This window comes from Clupea harengus, chromosome 8 (assembly GCF_900700415.2).
Source record: "Clupea harengus chromosome 8, Ch_v2.0.2, whole genome shotgun sequence".
Classification (NCBI taxonomy): domain Eukaryota; kingdom Metazoa; phylum Chordata; class Actinopteri; order Clupeiformes; family Clupeidae; genus Clupea; species Clupea harengus.
In genome coordinates, this window is record NC_045159.1 from 10,616,480 (window position 1) to 10,635,036 (window position 18,557).

General features: G+C 40.8%; 1 protein-coding gene across 1 annotated transcript; it reads left to right on the forward strand.

Annotated features, from left to right (window-relative positions):
- Positions 1-9,103: 9,103 nt before the first annotated feature.
- On the forward strand, positions 9,104-16,176 carry panx1b (pannexin 1b). Its single transcript, XM_031571810.2, has 6 exons — positions 9,104-9,399; positions 11,428-11,567; positions 11,954-12,156; positions 12,576-13,092; positions 13,414-13,579; positions 14,200-16,176. The coding sequence occupies exons 1-6, from the start codon at positions 9,219-9,221 to the stop codon at positions 14,283-14,285; spliced, it is 1,293 nt and encodes a 430-aa protein (XP_031427670.1). The 5' UTR covers positions 9,104-9,218; the 3' UTR covers positions 14,286-16,176.
- Positions 16,177-18,557: the final 2,381 nt, after the last annotated feature.

The window sequence follows — 18,557 nt, forward strand, 5'->3', positions numbered from 1 at the left end:
GGCAGACAAATCTAAAGGCCCACACAGACAATTGGAGTATGTGTGACTGGGTGTATTTTAGAAGACTGAGTATACTTGTCTATCCGTGTATAAACTTGTGTGGTCAATACACAGGTTTGTTTTATAAAATTACATAAACACTGTAATGCTGTTTATATACGGTGCAGTTTATAATCAGGAAAACACAGTAAAGCATTGGATGAAGGGAAGCCATATCTAGTTTTTAAGGAATTTCTGGACTTTGTGGTTTCCTCTCTGCATGCATTTAAACATGCAGATGAAAAATCTGGCAAGGAACAGTCATCTCAAAGCCAGCGCCTTGGTCACGTCATCGAAGGTAAAAAAAAAAACACAAAGGACTCAAGTGCATCTGAAAAAATGGTTCCAAAACCAGCCCTTTTGCCACTCAAAACAAAAGGCAAATATAATGTATATGCTGTTAGCAAACTGACTTTATATACAAATGTGAAAAAATTGCAGCAATGCCTTTAGTGGAGAAGAAACAAATTTAATTGATAACCGTATGTGCTTTGGTTACCTCAGAGTCGGTCATGTCTCCATAAAATTGAGGGCCACTGTAATATTTGCAGGCATTACCACCCAGTCTCCGCTTCATGAAGAACATGTTCAAGGAGTAAATTCAGAAGCACTTGCAGCGCTTGCAGCGTGAGACTAGACAAGAGCGATCGCACTTCAATGATTGTTCCAGGGTGGCTCTCGGTGTAACCTTGGTGTATGCATTTCTGTACACACAGAGCAGTAACACATTTACTGACCAAGATGTTTGTGAAAAAATTCAAGCAGACACAGAACCCCTGACTGACCGGTGTTCAATAGTGAATTGTCAGAGAGCGGTTGGATTAAGGGTATCTTTATCGTGCTACCAGCTGCGTACTTCTACACTTGAGAATACCTCTCACTGGAGCAAAATAGTATTCCCACTCATGAAACAGCAAAAGTGTGGACCCACCCTCTCAGCATAAAAGAAGAGATGCCGGATATACTGAACTGTACTGTAGGACTTCTAATAGGCTATGACTGTGCAAGGGCCCTGAAACCAAAACAGGTGATACCAGGGGAAGATACTATCAGTGCTCTCGCGTGAGCCTTGTGCGTTGTCTCCTCCTGCCTTTCAGTGTTGACACTTATGGGTTTGTTGCAAAGAAAGGTGAAAGCTTGATGCAACCATCTTTTCATAAGCATCCAGTTAAAAAATGAGTGATAGTGGTTGAGAGTAATTCCAAAACCATCTTTAAAGTAGTATAGTCTTAGACATTTAGAACAAGGTTTTGCTTTATAAGTTCATATACATTTGGAGTAACATATGGTGTATAAAAGTTATTTACCAGTTCATGGGAAAATTGCAAGATTTATTAAACTCTGTTTTACGAATAGGGAAGCAAGTGCATGTATTGGCTGAGTAAAGTGTTTTGCCTGTGAAGAGTGTCAGTGTGACAGAAGACATTCTTAAATATCTGGTCAGAAGGCGCACATGGTATTTAATATGTTTTATTAATTCTGCTTTTGTGCAATGCATTTATGGGTTCACAAGTTTTGTAATGCAAGTTTCAAAGGGGCATTGATACTGGTTTAGTTAGGTAAGTTACATGGCTAACTATATCTTCACAGACACAAAAGGGGAGTTCGCTGATAAGCTTATGTTTATTAAATGTAATGTTTATTTCATTTCAATTTTTCACTGTGTTTGAGAATGTGAAATAAGACCATAAACACGTATCAAACGTCAGTCGGAGCGTGGTTTTGTCTGTAGTAGATGCAAATCTTTGGGAGCAGTTATATTAACGTTAGCCTGGTCAACCACATCATATCGGAACTTTATAGACCTGGTTGACATACGGATGATACTATCCCATCCTGACCAGTCTGTCTCTTCCCTCTGGAATGCCCCATGTTGTCAACAAGTCCTAAACTCGTAAGGGAACGGGTAAATGCGTGACTCCTCGCAGCATCGCAGTCTATAGCCAGACTCAATTACGCACAGATTTCCAGAAAGATAGCTATTGCAGATCTGAAACGTAAGTAAGATGGTAAACCAGTCACAATCATGGAACCGAAAAATCAACGTTCTTTCTAAATACACGTTCGCTTTTAATTGTACCATTGGCAATATCCTCTAGTAACACTAATGTTGCGATTGTTATTTGACTCTGTATTGCATAGCATATAGGAGAACAGAGTAAGTTGAGCCTAGGGGTAAGATGAGCCACCTCTTCTTTCTAGGAAATTATAAACAAAATGAGTCATGGGACAGCATTTTAAGGAATAGGGAACCATTCCAGTCAAACCATTCGATAAGTCGCTAAGGAGACAAACATAGACAGAATGACTCAAAAAGGTTTATAGAGAGAAGAAAGGATGGAGAGGATATGCCAGGTTATCAATGATGCACATAGTGTTTGGTTATAGTATGGAGTCAGACCTGGCTGGCCACATTAAGAAACCAGTCTCATGGGTTAAGCCCTCTGAAATGTCGGCAGCTGGCATACGAATTTGCAAAATTCAATAATTTGAAAATGCTAGAGAGCTGGTCCAGACATGAAAGAGCAGGTCCGTTTTTATAGAAATATGACAGGAGGAGACAGGTTGTCCTCTTTTACAGGACGTCACTGTTTATTTTGCCAATCACCACAAGCCACATGATTAGGGAGGGCCATGGCCTTTAACAGACACACTTTCGGGGAGTATTATGATAACCTCTTTTCAACAATGTATATGTATTGTATATCTTACCGTAAACAATTTTACAGTTTTGTAGTTTTACATTTTTATCCTCAAAAATATTCATTCAATTTCATTCTAGATTTCAGTTCACACCCAACATGATTTTCAACCTTGATGAGACAGGTGTCACTAAAGTGCAGGCTCCCAAGTAAGTGGTGACAGGGAGGGGACAGAATGCAAGTTGGTTTAGTGACGTCTGGAGAAAGAGGGGAGCTTGTCACACTTATTTGTGCAGTGAATGCTGTGGGGAATACGATTTCCCTTATGAGTTTAGGATGTGTGCTACCATGATCATTTCATCAGAGGTTCTCCCATTGCCCAATTGGCTGTTCCACAAAGTCTGGTTGGACAGATTAAAATGCATTTGTCCAACTCCTTCAGCATATAATGTCATACCAACTGCTCTACAAGTAACCGTCTGTTGCTGATCCTAGATGACCATGACTCACATCACACTGCAGGCTGCCAGTTTGGCGAATAGGAATGTCATTGTGATGCTGACACTACCTCCTCATACCTCGCATCGACTCCAGCCATTGGACAAATCTGTGTTGGGCCCACTCAAGGCATAATACAACCATGCAGCCGATTGGCTGGATTCAATCAAACCCAGGAAAGACCATCACAATTCATGACATACCAGGACTGGTCGACGCAGCATTTATGTCTGCGGTTTAAGTCAACTGGAATCTTCCCTTACAATGGGAACATCTTTGCTTATGTTGAATACGAGTCATCTGGAGTGACAGACAGACCTAGCGCTGAGGAGTCCACCAGAACTTCCCCTCCCAGTCACAGAGATACTGTCACCTCCCAGAGCTACTACTGATAGCTCCCCTGCACCTTCCAGTGAATACTGTGACGATGTGCCGTCACTACACATGAGTATGTGCTCTGACTGCCGTACCAACGAGCCTGGCTCTTTGGCGTTGCGGTCAGAGTGCATGTTTGGCACCCCGTTGAACCGGGTTCGAGTCCGGTAGGGGTGACTATGCTCTCCCTTCGCTACAGATACACGTCTCCTGAGACCATCATTTCCCTGCCCAAAGAGCCTACAGACTCGTAAACTATATTCGTGTTCGTAGTTGCGCTGCATAGTCTCTAAGAGTCGGCAACTGACAAAACATTCAAAATTGGCATACGCCAGACATGAAATTACCGTGGAGGAATGCACATTATCATGTTCATTTCACTCTTGATACATCCGACAATGAGCATGAAAGATGGTTATGCAGTGTTTGTACATGAGGGCCCTGGAGAAGGCTTCCCTGAAAGGCCAGAAAAAACTATCCCGATATGTACATTGCACCACTGGGCAGAGTTAATAAAGGCTTGGAATTAAATGTAACCTATATTTAAAAAATATATCTTTGCACTTCCCACATATTTCTCATTATGGTCCCTCACTGGCTGACAAAGGGCATGGTAGGGTGTGTTGTGAGGGGAGTTTTCGACTCTTTTAAGGGCATAACAATGTACACAGCTGGCTTTCCCTGTTTGGCTGTCTGGTGCATCATTGCTGTTGTTTTTGCCAAAACTCAAGAGCCATGTAGTAAGTATAACTCTGTGTTGGCATGCACTGAGTTCAGTACATAAAATGCTTTGTTATAGACACGTTGACAGCTTGCCTTTAGACATGTCAATATTCATTGTCATTATATATTTTCTCAGAATGCTCTTTATAGTGTGTACAGATGAATGTGGCTTTATGTGCTATGAACGCCCCCAACACTTGTCAATTGGCCGTTTAAGTATGGTGTTTAGCCTTTGCTTGTGTCTGTATTTATTTACTCTGGTGCTTCTTTCATCAAAGCCACCACCATTAACTAGTGGGACTATGTTGGTGGTAAGCATTTATATGTAAGACCTGAGAAAATGAGAAGAGAATCTAATAGACGCGCGTTGCAGGTTCTTGAAAATACTTCAATATACGACCTGAATATTTTAACTTATTGACTGATACACACATTCTTTTCTCCACAGAGAAAACGAGACTTCAGAGAATTAGGCTATGCATCAGTAACCTCTTCACCTACCCTTCCACTATAGTCTACACATGGATAAATTGCTTGCTTTCAGGCATGTTTATTAGGCCCAAAAGGACACGGCAATGATTACACTTCGGAGGCTTGAGCTGAGATAGGCTTTTATCAGTTTAACACGAGATGTTTAAGGACTTCACAATGACAATTTAACATTTTAAATATTTTCATAAGATGCACTGATGTCTTCGACTTGAATCAAACAGGTGCCAAGTGCGCTAATCATCACAGTGCCTATCAGAATCCCCCATGTTATGAGTGGCTCAAAAGACACAAATTCAACAACACACACAGAAATGAATATGCTGTTTTAGCTGTCCCACAAAGGCTTTGCTCTATTCAATCTGTCCTATGTGTGCATATGTGCAAATAGAAATTCTGCTCAGTCACCTTCTTTGATGTTGCCCTATCACATGGCCTAATGTTGAAGTCACTGCCTTTCAGAATAGGGCCCATAGTTGCTGAACTTTCAAAAGTGCCCCCCTCTGCCCCGTCACATACACACAGGCTGGTCATCGGTTGGTGTGTTTAGGAGAGGGACATTTCAGCGGTAATTCTCCAGGGAGATGTTTTGTTTGAAAAAATACATACACACATAAAGACATGTATATGTATTCATCCTCTTATCTTAAGTATGTTTTTCATGAAAGAATACATACACATAAATACATTCAACATTTATTATGCTTGCAGATGGGAGTTTGTCTCCTTCTTTCTTTTCCATATTGTTTTCCTCAGTCATCTTCTTCTCTCTCTTTGAACAGGGTACTTTTTAATTGAAATTTATAACAAAAACAAGACCTGCAAGAAAAGGCCTCTGCGGTCGTCCATTAGAGGTCCCAGCAAATATGACAGACCATATGGAGTCTTCTTTGCCACCACCATTTTATAAGGGTCAAGGGGTCATGACACGGATCTGGAGGATGATGACACCAGAGTATGGTGGGTGCATCTAAGGCAAAGAACAAGAAAAGAGATATGGGAAAGAGAGAGAGATCTGGGAGAGAGAGAAAGAGAGGAATTTAAAGTCTTACATGACTATCTAAACCACAATTTAATCAGTCTGTATAAATGTGGTGAAATGTGCTTTTTTTTATTTTATATTTACTTAAAAATCGTGTTTTGTCATTATCGGATACTGAATGTAGATTGATGAGGGGGGCATGATTTTAGGATAATGCTGAAGCATAATAAAATGTAGAAATAGTATAAGGGGTCTGAATCAGGGGGTAAGGGTTTAGAGGGTTAGCTTCAACTAGAATATTTTGTGGCCAATGGTCATGTGGAGTATTTGCAGCTCTGGCAATTGGCTCTTTATAGCTTTCATGCCAAAACTGAGCACCATAAAACAACTTGTCAACAGTTATTTTTTGTACTACTGATATAGCCAATAAATATTATTATTAATTAGGCTACTCTCTCCAACTCGAACACACGTGACAGCACAGCTCCACGCGAAAGCCATCTGACCCCAGAATGATAGAGGGGCGCAGTGTGCTCTTCTCCTGCAGCATAGCCAAATCAAGGCAGTGTCATTTTCCCCACTGACTCATATGTCCATGCAGTCCTCAGATAGGGTATTCAGACTTGAAATGATAGGCATGGTTAGCCTGAATGTGTTCAGTACTAGTGATTTAGTCTGAGAGTGACAGCCAAATAGGCATGTAAATATTGCTTGTTGTTTTTCAGGATGTTGATTGATCTGTTTTACAAATATAAATGTGACAGAAGTCTGGTGTGTATACTTATTTAGTCAGCCTATCACCTGGCTGAGGGAAGATTTGTTTTTCAGGATACTGTTCCTAGTCTCTTTTACACACACAAAAAAAAAGACAAAACAAAAAGTTACATCTGAATAGTAGATATTGTGTATTGTCCATCTACTGATTCAGTTTGGCTGGCATATTTGATAAATAACCAATGAATGGGGGCTTCTTAAGCACCCTATGTCTGAATGAGATGTTTTTTGTTTTTTTTAAGACAGTGTACAGTATTTTCCCCGCTGACACAAAGATCTGTATTACAATGATAATTACAATGAAATTAAATTATATGGTAATATGTTTAGTCTGGGTTATTATTTTACTACCCAGATCTGTTTACATGAATGACAAAAGTCTGTTTTAGCCTGTTGGAGTTCTATAGCTAATCGTAGCTCATTGAGAGAATATTGCTTGTTTGTCAAGATATTGTTTCGCTGATGTCTTTTACAAATATGTGAATGTGGCCTACTTTTGTTCTTCAGGATACTGTTTCACTGTCACTTTTACAAATGACTAAAGGTCCATATGAATAGTAGTTATATGGCCCATCTAAGGAAAGTTTTGATTATTTATCTGACAAAAAAACAATACATGGGGGCATCATAAGCACCTTATGTCGGATGAGATGTTTGAAAAATGAAAAAAAAAATTGTCTGGATCTATGTTATCTATTAGAAGATAAAAGAATGTGCATCATATCCAGTGTTTATGGGAATCTTTTACTCTGACTTTTTTAAATGTAGTTGGATATGAATACATGCCACTTGACAATCCACAATAGGAATATATTTTTAGTGGTGTCGCATTTTATGTGGCCCCCGAAAACCCAGTGATTTTCCCATTTGGCCCTCTTGGTACTGAAGTTGAATAGCCCTGCCCTACCTCTTTTGATTTTTTTTTAATGTCAAAATATTGGTTGGAGATATAGAAGGGGGCGCAAAAAACTCTGCCCAGCAAAAAAAAAATTGCTGGCTCGCTTTTTATCATTATTATTATTTTTGCTGGGCGCAGTTTTTGGCTGTTTGACTGCGCAGATGATTGAGGGCTTGCACAATAGTTTTCCACCGTTACCTAATGGTTTCGGTATAAGTAAACAGACCACTCCCTGCAGATTAGCCTATCATCATAACTGCAATTTCGCATTATTTTGAAATTTTGCGAATGCTTTTGCACATTCATGCAAAAGGTTCTAATCGTCTGCTGTTTATTCCTACCCCTCAAAGCATCTAGGTATCTATTCAAGTCATGACATGCAAATGGGTTTAACCAGTTATCATTGTGTCAACCATCTGCATATCAGTTTCAGTGACATTTTTAGAGGGTTTACTAAATTACTTGATATTCAAACCTTTATTGTTTACATGTGATCGATGAGGATTGATTTTATGCATCCAAAGGCAAAAAAGGAATGCAAAACCTCAAAGGCCACCAAGCCTCAAGTTCAAGTTATTGTCTGCATCTTGCTACTACATACTTCTACATCATTTGATACCCTGAGTAGAAATTGTTGTCAATGGCACGCATGCATTCATCTTGCTACAAAATTATATTCAGTTAATTTGAGGCATGCTGTAATCTGGTATGGTGATAGATTAGTGTTAGAATTAGTACAGTAAAACGCACATCTGGAAATAAGAATAGAATACAATTTTATACTGACAACATGGCTCAGCATTTTGACTGTCTTGGTTCCAGTCAGTGACAAGAGGACTTTACATTATTTTGGCACCGACATATTGATTGACATTGTATTTTACTTTCGAGACACAAACCAATAATTTGAGCCAGGTATGTGCTTTTGCGAGCAATCCATAGTGTGGTGCTGTTTCTACAAATGGTTCTGATAACTGTACAAAAGCGACTGAGAGAAACTGTATGTTTTTCTTCCTTCTGGGGTGAGTTCATCCAATCCCATTTTGTTCATACATTCCACTGATGCCTTCCATCGATAAATAAACAACTGAGAAGGCAGTATTTTACAAATGTATTTTTCTGATCTATCTGACAGCAACTAGAATAGGCTATAACCTGTATACTAATATTGCAAAGGCAACAAAATCCACATAGGGTCCCCCGAGAAAGAGGTACCTTGTTGACTTCCGAGACTGCAAAAGGCCAGTGGACCACTGTCAGACCACTGGGGACCAGAGCTGGCTGCCCACTGGTAGACAAACAGCCAACTGTTTTACCACTAGCTTTAAACCATTTATTTCCTTATTCATTCATGCTTCTTCATTCATTTTCCCCAACCCTAACATTTTTAACAGATGTTACCAGTGCATAACATTGTTTTTTTTCACCTTGAGAGCCTTGTACTACCATGAAATTCTTCTGTTTGGTGGCTAATATTGTGCCAATAGACTGTGCCGGGGATATGATTTAGAAAATCCATGATTTGCTAATATTATATGTTATTTACTTATTATCCAAGCCCAGTAAAACTAAAGATGATTGTGGCCCGAGAAGTGGCAAACCACCGGTTTAGTGCAGACCAAAAATCCCCTGGTGGACCGGTATATGCTTGCTATCTTGGTTCTTTGCCCTATGGTATTGGTGAGTAGTGTTCAAAAGGATACTATGCAAGTCGTTTATCTGAGCAACTGACACTACTCCCTGCCTTACCGGAACTGACCACAGGATTCCTGCACACCGGTGGCTGTTTTCTGGAACCATGGCTATTGCTCACGTCGCAACGGAATATGTGTTTTCTGACTTCTTATTAAAGGAACAGAACGATTCGAAGTACAAAGGGGTGCGGCTCGACCTGGCGGTGGATAAACTAGTCACGTTCATTGCTGTTGGCCTCCCTTTACTGCTAATATCTCTCGCTTTTGCTCAAGAGGTGTCCGTCGGTAAGTAAATGTAAAATGCCAACGAATACCAGTGAATGCTGGGAAAAGTATGCCACCAAGTCTAGAGTGAAGGATACAAATATCTGGGGGAAAAAAATGCCTGAAAGTATTCCTCACGGCCATGGCTTTCAAAAGTATGCTAAAACAGACATCACAATCAGCCAGCTACAAACTAGGTATTTTCTTTCTTTTTCATATGAAAAACAAACAGAAAGCACAATAAATGGGTGACTTCACTGAGCTGTACCTAGAATTGACTTAGGCTTTGTTGGTGGCCAATTGTTATCCACAACGCATGATTTTTAAAAACGGCATGTCTGACCGAAGAATACGCACACAATAGGCACAATCGTTTAGTGTCGTTCCAGGGCATATATGTACATATACTAGCGCATAACTGTTTCTCGATTCAGTGTTACATGAGCAAGAGGTTGAGAGAAGTGGGCGAGCTGTTGAATCTCACACAGAACACCTGATAATAACAGTCCTGAAATAATGGAGCTGTAGGATGAATCGGCGTGGCTTTGTTTGTTACAGGCTTAAAGAAGCGCGTGGACGTTATTTATGTCTCCTGGTGACGAATAATGTTCGTCGAATACTGAGGACATACCTAGCCTACTTAAAAGTTACACGTATTTCCCTCGCATTCCTTTGAATTGACCAGCTGGGAAATGTAGACGCCGTGCCACTTCTCTTTTTGTAACACTCATTTCTTAACGCGTTTCATTTGTTGGCTCTGTGCCGCTAGTTCTTGTGTTTATCTGTAGCCTATTAGAGCATATGTACCACCCGGTTCCCACAATGCACTACGGCGACAGTGGTCCAGGCCATAAGAGTCTAAGTTGAGCCGTTGTTCATCCATGTATCAGGTTATTTTCTATGATTCAACTCTATACCTTGCCTTCTCACCAAAGAATAGATTCACATTCAAATCCGTTATGTGGGACATTAAAACCCGTTATATGGGATTATGCACACATGCTGCCCTCAACATTCCATGGTAAATCCAAACCGAACCGTTAGAATCTGATAACAATCACAAAATTGTCTTCAGCATGGAATGCACCCTAAATCAATTGCGTACACACGTACATAATAGATGCCCGCCAGTCTCTCTGTCACTCACTCACAGTATACAAACACACCTTCACGGACACAGCCGGCCTTAAAGACACACTGCACCCATAAATATGTTTTTTTTTGTTAGTATGTGGTGTTAGTATGTGTTACTATTGACAAAGGTTGCATAAAAAAATCTGCATTTTATGATGAAGTTTCAATAATAATAGTTTTATTTTGATAATAAATAGTTTCAAAAGTCACAAATTCACCCGATTCACAAATGTAAATGCTGTTACATGTATTTACAGACCAATGAAGGTGCATTTACAAATCGCTTGCCATTTGTGAACATCCCTGCATTTATTTGTGGATTTTTGACACTTTCCTGACGCGGCTTGATTCACAAATATTTTTTCCGCCCAAAAGGACATTCTCTGCAGCCTATCAGATGTCCCTAACAATTTCGCCCAATCAGATTAACCTAAACTCAAAGGTATGATTGAATGTGACCACACTGCGGTACACCCGCGCAGTCTCCAGTTATGACTGACTGGATTACTGAATTTTTTTTGTGTGAATCGCGACATTTAAAGGTGAATCAGAAAATGTCGCATTGACATTTATTTGTGAATTTTGAAACAATTCTAACTCCATATTTTATTAATTGAAAATGGCTCAACATGACATCTTTTTTTTACAATCATCCTTGCGAGACCGATGCAGACGTAGAGGAATCGTTTGGGACATCATGATATTCATACATTTGAATGGAGAAAACTCTTAGCCCCTCCCTGTCCCCTGTCTCAGCCCCTTGCCCACCTTTCAGCATTTTTCAAAACTATGCAGTGAGTGGAGTTAAGCTCAAGGGTGTTCAGCTGGGGGTGAATTTACACTTTAATATAAGAGAGAGAGTGTGACTGGAATGAAATTGTATTCTTTACTTCTCCATTGTTCTTTGTTCTACAGGAACGCAGATAAGCTGTTTTGCACCAACCAACTTTTCTTGGCGCCAGGCAGCATATGTAGACTCTTATTGCTGGGCGGCTGTGCAGGATCAGCAACCAGGTGAAAATGGGTCCAGCAGCGCCCCTCTGTGGTTGCATAAGGTAAGCCAGTCAATGCCTAAACCCGTAAACCCGTATCAACCATTCTTAGGCATTTCTTTCCCGTGCTCTGCTACATTTTCCAGAAAACACTTCCCGGCTTCATGACAGATTTTATACACAATAGATGTACATTGATTTGACAATGTCATGACCATTATTAGTAATAGTCATGACAGCCCTCAGAATGTTATATGCCTTAACAGCTTAATGTCACGTTATTAAACTGACATAGCATCATACAGTCATGACAATTATTTATTATATTATTAATATTTATTACAACATATATTACAACAACATATGACGTATGCCATGACAAAATGTCTTATGAAGTAGGGTTCAAGTAAAATGTTACCCATTTTCTTTTATCCTGCTGTTCCCCACAGTTCTTTCCCTACATTCTGTTGCTGCTGGCGATCCTCATGTACGTCCCTTCTGTGTTCTGGCGCCTCACGGCCGCACCACACCTCTCCTCCGACCTCAGCTTTATCATGGAGGAACTAGATCGCACCTACAACCGAGCCATCGGATTGGCCAAGAACCTGGCCTCCAGCCTAGAAGTGCAGGAGTCTTCAGAGGATACCTATGGGTAAAGACTTCCCTTAGAATACTGACTGGTGTGATGAAGCAAGACAATTCTGATTGACTAATGATTTAGGCAGGATTCAGTTAAATATATCCAAAATACTGATTTTCAGTGACTGGATTGAATTTGCCTTTATTTGTCAACTGTTGACTGAATTGTTATTGCAATCACTTTGGGGTCAGTCTTTAGTTGGTAGAGTCTTTATCACAATGGAAATACTCTACAAAGTGATATTGTGACAAACCGTGACTAACACCTCATTGGTACTGTGGACTTAAGCACAACTTAGTATCTTTTCATCGGAGGTTATAGTATGATGGCCATCTATAAAGTTAGTTATTAAAGTTATTAACTCTTGTTTATGTTCCTCCTCCTCCTTACCATCATCATACACACAATCCTCATCCTCATCACTGCTTCAGGGCTCTGGATCTTACCGAGAGCTGCTTTAAGTACCCGCTGGTGGAGCAGTACCTGAAGACCAAGCGCTTCAGTCGGGGCCTGGTGCTGAAGTACGTGCTGTGCCGGGCGCTGACCTTGCTCACGCTGCTGCTGGCCAGCCTCTACCTGGGCTACTACATCCGCCTGGCGTCGTCTGCCAGCAGCGACGAGTTCTCCTGCGACATCCGCTCGGGCGTGCTGCGCCAGCGGGGGAACGACAGCACCCTGCCCGCCGCTGTGCAGTGCAAGCTGGTGGCCGTGGGCGTCTTCCGCCTCCTCAGCTACATCAACCTGGTCGTCTATGTGCTGCTGGCACCCGCGGTGGTGTACGCCACCGTGGCACCCATGCGCCAAGGTGCGCACTTCCTACGGCCCTACGAGATGCTGCCCGCATTCGGGTCGTTGGACCTTGCCACGTCCTTCTACGACGACCTCAGCCTCTACCTGCTCTTCCTGGAGGAGAACCTGAGTGAGCTCAAGTCATATAAGTGTTTGCAGGTGAGATATGAGCTCTAGATGTCATATGCTAGAAGACAAACTCCATCATGTAGAGTTGGAAGGCTGCATGAGTGATATGCTGAAAGATGTTCTTAGTTTATGTTTCTATGAATTAGCGGCCGTGGCTAATGACCTTCTGGCTAGCATGTGTAACTTACATTCCTGAGTTCACAGGTTCATTGGCCCTCATTGGACTGAACACAGTACTGCACAGATACATAATTATGATTTGGATGTGCGTGTGTGGTTTTGTGTGGATGTGTGTGAGTGTGCGCACACTTGCATGTTCAATCATTTTTGTTGTGTTGTGTTTGCTCTCAGGTGTTAGAGCTGCTTCGGGAAGGGGGCGGAGAGGCGTTTGACACCATGTGTCTCCTCAGATCGCTGGGACAGGTGAAGACAGACGTGGTGGACGGCAAGAGGCCCTCTGTCAGCACACCTCAGTCAGTGAAGCCAGAGGATGGAAGCGACATACAAGAGCTCAAAGGTGAAGAGACGTTACCATCAGAAAGTTATTTCAGGGATTTTTTGTTTCACTTTTACTATCAAATTAAACTTTATTTATACGGTGCATTTTATACCAAGAGACAACGCAATGCACTTTTTTACTAATTACTACTAATTCCTTTTTAGCAGCTTTTGCAAACACATTCCATAGTATGGGTCAAATACATTATCATGTTCACAAACAGAGATCCGCTGGAGGAATGCTATTTCTTACTACTGCTATGGATATTTAGCAGTGATTATGCAGTGACAAACCTGTTACATCTTATGGATCAGATACATTCATCTGGTTTTGTTATAAATATCACTAGCCTGTGCACAGGTGAAGACACACATTATATATATATATATATATATATATATATATATATATGTGTGTGTGTGTGTGTGTGTGTGTGTGTGTGTGTGTGTGTGTGTGTGTGTAACATCCAATCAGTAAATCAGCTAGTCCTTATCTATAGTTCATCTTCAGTAGCTTTCATAAGATTAAGGAAGAGTGGGATGGATTATTTTTTTTTATACTCAAGGTTTCAGTGTGTGTGTATTAAAATGAGAGATGAAATTATTTTTCTTATGATCTTATATCTCTCCTTCATCTAGACGCCTCACCTCTGCTTCAGGATGGTGGGGAGAAGACAGGCAAGACGTGCGACTGCAACAGAGAAGTGCGTCAGCGGATTGTCTGAGCTTTCAGAAAAAAAGTACACCTTGTCTTAATGCATGGACCCATCTGTCTTTGGGTGACTTTGTGTATCATGTACACAAGAGAGGGAGACTTGTAGAGAAGACCTTGTTTACAGGGTGTTTAGTTAGTCTTATAATTTACAGACAGCTGCCACTCAATGCTGCAGTCAATATTTGGATAGACAGGTACAAACTGAGAGAGAGGGCGAGAGCTTGTGAGTCAAATGATGTTATGTGCACTGATTATGTTTACTGTAATAGTTCTCTGCTAAACTTGAATTGTACATCGGGTGTCTGAAGTCCTTAGCAAGTATGCATTCCCTTAGAAAACCAAATTTCTTGTAGTCTGCAAACACATGTTGCTGATTGAATTTTTCAAAATGTGAACATGTTTATGTGATGATGATTACGGCAATGACAATGATGATGATTATTATCCTAATAGTTTGCGTGTGTGAGTGTGTTTGAGAGAGAGACAGGCAGAGGGAGAACTCGGGAGGAGAAACTGGGGGAGGGGTATGATGTCATATGAATAACAAAATGTGAATGCTGTTGAAGCATATTTTAAGATGTGATGCAAATTACTATTTATGTTTTAGAACTGGCTGTATGACTTACCTTAGAAGGAGTACAATGTGTACTTGCTGCAATACATTGTTTTAGGGGGGGGGGGGGGGGGGGTTCTGTTGTTTGTCAGGCATATCTATGTTAGTGTTTTGAAACATGTTTTTATATTAATTATTATTTAAACTCATCCAAACTAGGGGCAAGAACGATCAAAATCGTTAAAACTAGAGTTAGAACACTAAAGTTAGAACACTATAACTATTGGGCAAACATCTGTATCAAAGTAAACCACAATAAATAATCTGGAGAGTCTACAGTCTACATTCATTAGGTCTTCTGGACCAGGAGAAGAGAAAGGTAAACTAATGGCTTTAGAAACAATCATTGGCTACAGTTTCTTTAAGGTTATTGAGGTAAAAAGACACAGGTCTTTCTCTGTAGGGATCATTCCATGTTGTCTGACACATATAATAACATTTTGAGCCTGTCGGTGGCATAACTTTGACGCAAATGGTTGCCGCAGAGGATTACATAGTATAGCCATTTTGCCGTTGCCGGTTATTGCGTCCTAACTCAATACTGGACCGATTTCGATCGTTTTTGTCCCTGGTAAAAGATGGGAAAATAGGGTTGAGATTAAAAATACCGGAGTTCTCCTTTAACTGAATTGATCTTTTGTGTCATATAAGAGGTCACAGGTGGAGTGTTTCAGCCAGTGTTCTTTTCAAACTCTTTTCACCATCTCAAAAGTCATTTCACAGCAATATTGAATGTGGAACCAAAATGTAATTGTAATGTAGCAGTTTAAAGACATGCTTTGAACCATCCAACAATTAAGAACTTATTTAGCATGATATCTGCACTGTGCATGTTAGTGAACGTTTTGTCTGATGCAAAAACACAAAGTATACATGTCTGTAACTAATAATTTACATTTACTCACCAAGAAATGATCTGGCTATTTATCTAAAGGCAGATGCTTTCAAAGCATACATGCATGTTGTGGGTCAGGAACTACTAACTGTATGAAGTGACTGCTACACTGCTAAATGACAAAAAACATGTCATTGGTTTGGTGCAAATCACTGGTCCCTAACTGACAAGGAAATTAACTCTTTCTATAGCAAAGCACTGTGTTGTATTGCCTGTGTCTAACTCCTGTGAAAAGTGTTTGTTGAATGAGTACATACTGAAAGGGTGTGGTAGTCGTACATAGATCATGTTTTCAACCTATGCTCAGGAGAATCTTTTTTATTTTAGCTAGCTTTCAGTTTTGTTATCAGGATGAACACTCAGAGAATTACAAAATAAATCTTCAATTCATAAGGCCTAGGCTGATTTATTTTTCGTATAATTGCTGCAAACACGATTGAGGCGCTGAGGATGTCTAACTGCCGAAACATGTCTCTCTATTGCATCTGAAGATAATTATGGTGTAAAAAAAAACAAAAAAACAAAGCCTGAATAAATAGCAGCACTGGTCTTGCTGTCAATCGCTCTCTTCAAAAGTGTGGCTTTGTGATACCGGTGGATTCTCTTCTGTCTGATGGCAAGGGACAGATGAGGTGGAGAGACGGAGGACAGATGTGGTCTGCATTACAATCACAAAGAGCTTGGCTTTGATTGGTCAGGTCGTCTAACCTTAGGACCTTTCTCTTATTTTCTTTTATTTGTCTGTTTACTGCCTTTACTGCTCTCTCTCTCGCTCTCTCTCTCTATCTCCCTCTCTCTATCTCTATCAGCGACTCTCTTCATTCTCTAATGAATCTCCCATAAATACATAAATCTGAGTGGATCCTTATTCACTGCAGTCTCACACACTCACTGTGAAATGCACAACAAACAAATACAATTGTGCTGTTATTCTGTATGGCTGCCATATCTCTCTCTCTCTCTTTCTCTTTCTGTCCCTCTTTCTCTGTCTATCCCTTTCTAGATTCCAACCACACTTTAGGTTTATAAGCAACGCACGCCCTGGAGACCTTTAATGGAGCATGCTTAATGGGGATGCCATCATATGTAGTGATTTATTGTTCATCATTTAATTTTTGTCAGGCTAGGTTCCTTTTGTTATCTGTTATGCTGTAGGTTTCAGACATTCAGTGTACCTCCGTTATTTGTACATTCAATCACACTAGAGTTAAGAAACATTAGCTGAGTTGATCCATTCCACTTTGTCTCATTATGTAATGATAGGACTACGAATATTTTCTGGCCGCAGTGTTTGATGCCAGTTGATTGCTTCTTTTCCCAAAGATCTCTGTCGGCACACAAGGGAACCCTCTTTGGCCCCCTCTTATGCAATTATGCTCGGTCCATTCAACATGAATACGATTCCAGCTCTTTTTTGATCACCAAGCACATTTCCCAACATGCTCTTTTCATCCCACTGAAGTTGGGCCAGCATCTCAGATCCCCCCCCCCCCCCCAACCAAACACAAACATTTTCAAAACAGCAAGTGCAACAATTCAACAATTCAACACAGCACCACACAATAGATTACTTGCAAAAACCTTAGTTGAATGAACATGCCAGTGCTCTCAGAATGACTAGACAAACCAGTGTACTCTGTAAGTATTTTCTGATGGTTAAGGTTTTGATGACAATGATTGCACTTTTTCTGTGTGGCATATATCCATTTCAACAGTACAAAATTACACATAACTGTATGTGGAAGATTGATTGCAAGAGATTGGACAGGATTCACATTTATGCTTGTACTGTTTGGTCTGTAATTTGTTGACAGACCATGTCATTGCAATACAGAAAAGAAAGACAAGATTGTTTTATAAGTATGGATAGCACAAAGGAAAAATACAAAATAAGATATGTAAACACATTAAACCCCCCTTAGGCAGAACTGAACACGCAGCGCTGTGTGGGCTCCTTGGCCTCTTCTACCTCTTCCTCTGTTTTGCCTCCTTCCACCACACAGCCTTTTTTTGTCTTCGTCTTGACCCATGTGTTGACCCTGGTCTTTTCCTTGTTGTTCTTACATTGACAGAAACTATAACACTGTGTTGTCTACCAACCAACTCTGTCTACCAACTTGATCATTAGTTGATCTAACACTCACACATTCCCTCTCATAAGTGTCAAGAGTCAAGATTCGCCAGAGGGCAATTCATCAATTCAGGATGTGAACTCTCAAGGCAAGCTGTGCCACAGAAATCTGATCCTAATTGATCCTGATTGATCCAGGTGTTTGGCTGTAAGGATGCTCTTGCTGATCCATCAGGCTCAACAGCACTGCTGCAGCATCTGGCTAATTAAAGCAGGACATGAAAAACTTTTTCAGATTAACTGTGTATGTGAGTCTCTTCTTGGTGTATGCTTTTATCTCTGTGTATACTGTGTGTGTGTGTGTGTGTGTGTGTGTGTGTGTGTGTGTGTGTGTGTGTGTGTGTGTGTGTGTGTGCGTACGTGCATCTTCCTGGTGCATGCTTTAACCTGTGTGTGAGTGTGTGTGTGGCCCAGATACGGCCCAGATGCAGCTGAGATGTGGCCCAGTGTGGAATAGTGACAGAGGAAGATTGGCTCATTGAACTATCCACTGACCCAGATGCAGCTGAGATGTGGCCCAGATGCAGCCCAGATGCGGCTCAGATGTGGCCCAGATGTGGCCCAGATGCGGCTCAGATGCGGCTCAGATGCGGCTCAGAAGGCCCTTAAGTACCGCAATGCATTCATTGCAGAGACACACCGG